The 8,431-nt window shown below is 44.6% G+C and overlaps 1 protein-coding gene across 1 annotated transcript in view; it reads right to left on the reverse strand.

Annotated features, from left to right (window-relative positions):
- Positions 1 to 1,147: 1,147 nt before the first annotated feature.
- Positions 1,148 to 8,431, reverse strand: part of LOC138968016 (serine-rich adhesin for platelets-like) — a 305,824-nt gene continuing 298,540 nt past the window's right edge. The window contains exon 22 of the mRNA XM_070340578.1: positions 1,148 to 6,412. Coding sequence (XP_070196679.1) covers positions 4,793 to 6,412 — 1,620 coding nt within the window. The 3' untranslated portion in view covers positions 1,148 to 4,792. The remainder of the gene's footprint in view (positions 6,413 to 8,431) is intronic.

The following is an 8,431-nucleotide window of genomic DNA, read 5'->3' on the forward strand; positions in this document are numbered from 1 at the left end:
AGAGAGAGAGAGAGAGAGACTGAGAGAGAGAGAGACTCTGAGAGAAAGATAGAGACTCTGAGAGAAAGAGAGAGAGACTCTGAGACAAAGAGAGAGAGAGACTCTGTTACCCGACAACAAAATGCAAAGTGAAATGTGATCTGAGAGACAGAGGGGGGGGGGGGAGGCACAGAGAGAGAGACGAGGGGGGGGGGGGGGGTACAACGAGAGAGAGAGAGAGAGAGAGAGAGAGAGAGAGAGAGAGAGAGAGAGAGAGATTATGAAATGTATGTCAGTGTTCTTGTGTGTGCCCATGCGTGCTAGAGTGAGAAGGGGATTGGGGCACGCCTACATACTCGCGTACGGTCTGTGTGGCTAACTAAAGGGATAGTGCACTGTACTAGGGGAAAGGCTTGATAAGAAAGTGCTTATAACTAGGATACAGAGTAAAGGCACGGTTATTCATGAGCGGAGATATAACATGCTTACATGCAACTGGCACCTTTCTCTTTCCCATTTGAAACACACACTTGTAACATTAGGGGAGAAATCAACGCTCATCAAGAATTCTTTTGATTGGCTTTGACAAATGTATGAAATTGACTTTGACAAAATAAATCCCGTAAAACATATTCTTGGTGAAGCTTAAAACGGAAAACGTGAAATAAACATCAGTTATCATATTTGAGATTGTGAAACTAGTGAAACTAGTGAAACTAGTGAAACGAAGGAGAGGATTTTGGTAGGATATCACTCTGAACACTAGGGCGTATAAAGCTTTCAGACTAAAAAGTAATTTGGGAAATAAAACAAGGATATACTTTTTCTTCGTTCATGGGCTGAAACTCCCACGTTCACTCATGTTTTTGCACGAGTGGGTTTTCACGTGTATGACCGTTTTTACCCCGCCATACAGGCAGCCATACGCCGCTTTCGGGGGAGTAAGGACATACAAATCAACAGTGGAATGCTCTGATCCTTAAAGTGTTTAACATCGCCAGCGTGTTTATCCTGCACAACTTACGCATTCTCGCATTTAACAAGATCTGATTAGCTGACACGAAAAGTGTATTTAATAACAAGTCACAAATCTGAAGCATCCTGCATCCTTCAAATTCTTTGTTTCAATAACGTTCATTTCAAAAAAGTGAAATTATGAATATCAGTATGAGTTTTATCACAGACAAGGTTTTACCAGGTATGTGGGGGAAGGGGGTGGGGGTAATTTAAGAACAAGGGCGCTCGCCAATAATGACAATTTACACATAACTATTAACAGGTAGCTTGCGTTTGAGGCATGTTTGTCATTTGCTCCAAACAAGTTTATATTTATTCGGAGTACCTCAGTTATAAAACAGTACCAAACGTGTCGCTGTATATACAATAGGTCGTTTATGCAAGCTGGAATAATATTTGTTTTTTTTAAACATGCTAAAGTAACCACTCTTTCACCTAGCAGTGAATTATGCTTCGTGATAGATACAACCCCAACCCTTTCGGTCAAGCATTATGAACGACAATCCATGCACTTGAACAGACATACTGTGGTGAAGAGTTATTCCCCTTAATTGACAAACGCGGTCGTTGATAAGTAAGAATTTCGACAACACACGCACACACACACAAATAAATGAAAAAAAGCATTAGCATCACATATCCTTACAATGACGCGCGCTCTCCACTACTCTACGTATACAAATCTTCATAGATATGTACATGCACTGGTCCCCTATGGGATGGAAACATTTTGCGTATAGATAATATCTTGGAACATTGTTTATGTCTTGAACAGACTGTTCTGACCAGATTCATTCATGTCATTATGAAGGAAAACCTTGCGAACTGTATCGAAACAAACACCACTTCACCAAATCACTGCATGATAACACAGAAAGAACATGGCGGAAAGCATATGAATTTTTGTACATGAGTAGAATGGAATGAACCAATTGAATGATTAAATATTAGTCGCCGGGAATGGATCAGGTGGGAATGGAGCTATGTGTGTGCTTGTGTGCGTGGGGGGGGGGGGGGAGGTGGAGGGGGCATGGGACGGGGATATGTGGAGAAGGACTGTCTTAATAAAATCAAGAACTAAGTCCCAATCTATGCCTCTGGCTGCTCAGCATACAAAAAGGAATCTTTGACCCCCAAAACTGCGACTGCGAGGCGGCAGGCAAACTAAAAAAAATTAAAAAATATCAAAGTGAGGTAGCGGTACAAGTGCAAGCACAGGTAAAAATGTATTATTTACAATCAGAACACTTTACACACAAAATGAATTCAAAAAAAGAACAACGAGTGCTTAACATGGAAGGGCTAGCCGTGTGGGTCGAGTTGATCATGCATACTTCTCACCAATATGCATTGTCACGACAAGCGGTATCGCCAACGAATGACACATTTTTTCAGATCTGTGAGCCAGTGTGTGAATTCAAACCATGTTCAGTCTGCTGGAAACCAACCCGACTTGGGTGCTACCCGCTAGCGGTTTGTGTAGAGCTAGCGAGTCCACGTGGAAGGACGGCCTTATCCCATGCTACAGCCTGGCCTGATCTGAGATGCTGAGCCACGGGAAGCACTGTAGCTTTAAACATACACCGTCAATCTGCAGCCCAGCTGCTTTCTGTTCTTTCTTTATTTGGTGTTTAACGTCGTTTTCAACCACGAAGGTTATATCGCGACGGGGAAAGGGGGGGGGGGGGGTGGGGGGTGGGGGGAGATGGGATAGAGCCACTTGTTAATTGTTTCTTGTTCACAAAAGCACTAATCAAAAATTTGCTCCAGGGGCTTGCAACGTAGTACAATATAATTACAATGCAAGTTTCCAGTACAAAGGACTTAACATTTCTTACATACTGCTTGACTAAAATCTTTACAAAAATTGACTATATTCTATACAAGAAACACTTAACAAGGGAAAAAGGAGAAACAGAATCCGTTAGTCGCCTCTTACGACATGCTGAGGAGCATCGGGTAAATTCTTCCCCCTAACCCGCGGGGGGTAGCTGCTTTCTGTGCAGATTAAAAGTTTCTTGTTGAATTAATTTCGTAAGTGCTAGTGGCACTTTAAGTCAATCTGCAAAACAAATTGAGCGACACAATCCCACTCTGCAAAGATAGCAGCCATGGTGTTGATTGTGGGTATGTGTCCATGTGAACCCCTGGACAGGTCTGTGATGGAATACACCAACAAGAACGTATCTTTAAATTGTTACAGCTGAAGGATTACTCTACTTGGTGACATGTATTTGAAAAATGCTGGTTGATGTGTTTATCGTCTCATTCGGTGGGCTTCGGGCAACTTTCTACACATGCTGAACGATGAAGATTATGAGTTATCCGAGATTAATGTTTACATGATATATATATAATTATATACATGCAATCTTGCTGGTGATATGCTAAATGCGACAGAGACATGCTGAGGTGTTGGGCCGCGACAATAACTATTCCAGTCAACAAGTCATACATATTGGTATCAACTCACACTTGTGCCGCAAGCAAAACAAGGTTCATGTGCGAACTCGACAGTAATGTTGCTCGTGGTAGTTTACAAGTTGACAAAGTTCTTGTCGACAGTCAGGTTTGTCGAGGCAGTCACAAAGCATAAAGTGAACGAACTATGAATTCGAACGAAGACATTGCCTGTTTTCAAATCAGCTGTGAACGAAGACATTTCCTACTTGATAGCCTTCGCCGCATTACTCCCAGCAAGCATCATGACTTGAGGATGAGTGATTATTATCGCAGGTTCGATGGTGCATTCACCTCTGTCTATTCCAGAGTAAAATGTCTTCGAAGATTGACGCAGGCTTTTTTTTCACCAGGCTGCACGCGACCTGTTCGCCATTTTGCTGACTCTGTTCCCAGTTCAGTGATCTACTGGTCAAGCTGATGATTTGTTTGGGTTTAACCAGTTCAACTTTGTTTAATCATCGCTTGATTTTCGGGTCACGCATTAATTCCTTCGAATGCCTCATACTTCAATTTCTTCGAATGATTCATACTTCCAATGTCTTTAGCTTCATTCCTTCCAATGCTTCATACTTTAATCTTTTAGATGTATCATACTTAATTCCTTCGAATGCTGCATTGTCAAGGGCTTGTAAACCTGAACACGCACACATCTTGTCCAGCTAGAAATGATGATGCACTCGAGTTTTCGTAAAACTCTGCGTTGGCGATCAGTCCAAGCAAAATGCTAGGCAAGCAACAGTCAGCGCATTGGGTGGAAAGCGCGTGAAGAGGATTGTAACAATCTTGTTTCCAATGGTAACTTTAGTAGAACTATAGTAAGATTTGTGAAACATGAAAAATGACCTCAATCATCAAATAATGCGTCCGTAAATGTGAACCGTCAGACCGAGAGCATGTTCAACGTGTCGGTTGTCTGAAGCCGAGGACCTGCTCTGTTCAGAAACGCGTGTACATGAAGCTCGGGGACCCACTTCAACGCCTCGTGAGAGTTACACGGAACTTCAGATCAAGGTAGTCAGCCTGGACAGTGGTCTTTGTCAGACTGTCTAACCAAGACTTACATCAAGGCTGAAGATCAACATGATGATGATGATGAAACTTTCGGTCTAGTACTTTTTCTCCATTAGTCCCCCCCCCCCAACGACTCACGGTCTCACCCAAAAGTATTACAATTCTGAGACCTACACTGGAGATTTGAGTGTCGAAGCCGAAAGTGTTACTAGTTTCAGACTTGCTAGAATGCTGAGTGTCCACAAAGAGGGTTTCCCAAAAGGTGCAAGTCTCAAACCCAAGCTGGGGTGTAAAGTGTCGACGCTCCAAAGTGTGACAAGCTTCAGACCTGCTCTAGTGTTTTGAGCGTTTTGAGCAGCGTGCTGAGCAGCCCGGCCAGGTTGGTGGCCTGCCTCATGAGGTACTTCATGTGGGGGTCGGTTGTGGGCTTGCCCATGGCGGCGTTGGCGGCGGCCACCGTGCTCTTGAAGGACGCCGACACCTTGAGGACCTCGAAGCCCACGTGCTGTGCCTGGTGCACGCCGTGCATGCGCACCATGGTGGCCTGGCTGTGCAGGAAGACTCTGGCCAGCGTGTGCATGGCGCGGTTCATGTGCTGGCTGACCGCCTCGCGCGACCCCGTGGCTCCCGCCACTAACAGCTTGGCGTCCTGCACGAACTGCTTGGTCTGCAGCTGCAGCTCCTGCTTGACCGTGTGGAATTGGCTGGCGCTGCTGGTGGTGTGGCCCTGCCACGTCTTCAGCGTCTCCATCGTGTCCTTCAGCCTGATCAGCAGGTTCTCCACGTCCTGCGCTGCCGCCTCGAACCCCTCCGGCCCGTACGTCTTGGAGAGGACTGATCGCACTGACTTGGTGACCTCGGGGCTGACCACGGCACAGCTGCTGTCCGTCACGCTGCGTCCTCTCCGCTCTGAACTGTCTCGGCGCTCCCTGCTGCCCCCGCCATCACGGGACGAGGACCGGGAGCGCATGCTGCCCGTGTAGGACGAAGAGGAGTCGTGGGGGTAGTCCGCCGGGATGTCCCCCCCGCCGTTCACGGAGGACGAAGGGGGAGGGACGGGCGGTGGGGGAGCTGACGACTTGAACTGCTGGCGAGACCTCCGTGGTGGTGGCACAGGCCCAGCCTCCTCCTCCTCTGGGTGCTCATTGATGGACAAGGACCGAGTCTTCAAGGGTATGGTCACTGCGGATGACGGGGCAGAATTCAGACCCGCCCTGCCCACAGACGCGTCAGATGCAGAACGGACAGAGGACGGAGGGGGAGGAGCAGCGCGCCTGGGCTGCACTCTCGTCTTCACCACTTCAGAACTCCCATTACTCTGCACGTAGCTGACAGAGCGCTGGCGCGGCATAGAGGGGGAGGGATGTGGGTAGTAGTCTGGAGGGACGCTGTCCGTGAGGTTGCTGGCAGCATACTCCGTGGCCGTGATGGGGTGGCTGATCGTTCTGCTCAGCACAGAGTTGGAGGAGAACGAGGAGGGGGGAGGGACGGTGGAGGAGAGGAAGTCCTCGTTCCTCAGATCCCCGGTGACGGGTAGCTTAGCCTCGTCAGCCGCCGCCATCAGGACCTCGAAGTTGGAGAAGTTGTGGTAGACGTCCTCGTCGTGGGAGACGCTGGAGGTCATGGTGATGGGTCTCCACATTCTAAGGGTGGCGTAGGGGTTGGCCTGAACCTTGGTCTTCTTCTTGCGGCCGTCCTTGTGGCCAACAGACAGGTCGTCTTTGGATTCGTGGGTCGCGTTGAACTTTTTGCTGCTCGACAGCTTGGAGGGGGAGGAGGTTGTAGTGGTCGTTGTCGTTGTGCTGGTGGTAGGTTTAGAGGTGGAAGTAGGCGATGAGGGTTTGAGTGGGAGGGAGTCCCTCAGGCTTCTGTCTGAGGTCTTCTCGTCGCTGGCGAAGACTGAGGACAGCGCTTTGAGGGGACCGCTCTTCTTCGTCTTGTTCTGAAACACAGTGCCGAGGCTGTTAGTCTTCAGTTCTTGTAATAAACTTGAATTTTTTACTTCTTTTTACATTTAATCAAGTTTTGACTAAATGTTTTAACATAGAGGGGGGAATCGAGACGAGGGTCGTGGTGTGTGTGTGTGTGTCATTGTGTGTGTGTGTGTGTGTGTGTGTGGTGTATGTGTGTGTGTGTGTCTGTGTCTGTGTGTGTGTGTGTGTAGAGCGATTCAGAGTAAACTACTGGACCGATCTTTATAAAAATTTTCATGAGAGTTCCTGGGTATGATATCCCCAGACTTTTTTTCATTTTTTCGATAAATACCTTTGATGACGTCATATCCGGCATGTTGTAAAAGTTGAGGCGGCACTGTCACACCCTCATTTTTCAATGAAATTGATTGAAATTTTGGCCAAGCAATCTTCGACGAAGGCCGGACTTTGGTATTGCATTTCAGCTTGGAGGCTTAAAAATTAATTAATGACTTTGGTCATTAAAAATCTGAAAATTGTAATTAAAATTAATATTTTATAAAACTATCCAACATTACGTTTATCGTATTCTTCATCATTTTCTGATTCCAAAAACATAAATATGTTATATTCGGATTAAAAACAAGCTCTGAAAATTAAAAATATAAAAATTATGATTAAAATTAAATTTCCGAAATCGATTTAAAAACAATTTCATCTTATTCCTTGTCCGTTCTTGATTAAAAAAACCCATATAGATATGATATGCTTGGATTAAAAACACGTTCAGAGAGTTAAAAGGAATAGAGATATAGAAAAGCGTGCTATCCTCCTCAGCGGAACCGCTACCGCGCTTTTCTGGATTGATAATTTCACTACCTTTGCCACGAGCGGTGGACAGACGATGCTACGATTGTACGGTTTTGCGGAAAAAATGCAATGCGTTCAGTTTCATTTTGTGAGTTCGACTGAGCTCGACTAAATGTTGTATTTTCGCCTTACGCGACTTGTTTTAATTTCTTTTTACAGCTTTCACATGTGTAGGCGTACGACATAATTACTCTGTGCTCTTCACTTCTATGAATGAATATGTAAGTGTACTCTCTCATTGTGTTAAGTATCACATCTTGCACCATAGCGTGCAACACCTTGAACAGACGGATATACGTTACCCAACGTCCTATTTTCTGACAAGAACTTCACAAAAAGTTATTTTTAATAACTTTTAATAAGATACTATTTTAATAAAATAACTTTTTTTTTAAGTAAAAAGTTATTATGGAAATGCTAACTAAAACATCTCTGCATACTTACGGTTGATGATCTGCAAGGAAGACTAACGTTAGAAATCACATACAATTTCCTCACCAACACAAATATAAAAGTCACTATAGCACGACCAAGACACAGTCATGTGAAAGAAACTAGAAACACTAGAAACAAATTCTAGAATGTTGCTGCACATGAAAAGGACAGAGAATATTTAATTAAACAAAGTTGCGTATAGGATGCGTTGTAGATTAGAAATAATCGTATTATTCATTGTAATCATTCACATTACAAAAAAAATGTATTAAAGATCGAAGAAATGTAGTGCTGGGCAGGTAATGCTTGTCATCATCTGACAACGTGAGACGTCAAAAGCATGCAGATGTCTACTTCTATGAACGATTACACACGCTGCAAACAAATCTTTCCTCTACATGATTATAAAGTGGGCAAAAAGTGGCATTTACAATCAAATAAAAAGCACACACAAAAAAACATACCACCGAAAAATGAAAACATGCAATGATTGAGATGGCAAGATCAACACTGTAAATCATCTATTGTTCCGCATGCGACTAATACATTTCAGCACACTGCAAAAAAAGAACAATGCAAACTTGCAAAGCTTGCGAAACAAGAATATTCTTTGTCCTTCAAACTTGCATAATTTAAAACACGTCTTTCGCACTCTGATCCTGCCAGGCATACATACAGATTATACAGTCAAGGTTTGATATATTCATATCTCCCTGCATGCATATATGCATCAGGCGTGCAGG

The sequence above is a fragment of the Littorina saxatilis genome, linkage group LG6 (genome assembly GCF_037325665.1).
Source record: "Littorina saxatilis isolate snail1 linkage group LG6, US_GU_Lsax_2.0, whole genome shotgun sequence".
Lineage (NCBI taxonomy): Eukaryota > Metazoa > Mollusca > Gastropoda > Littorinimorpha > Littorinidae > Littorina > Littorina saxatilis.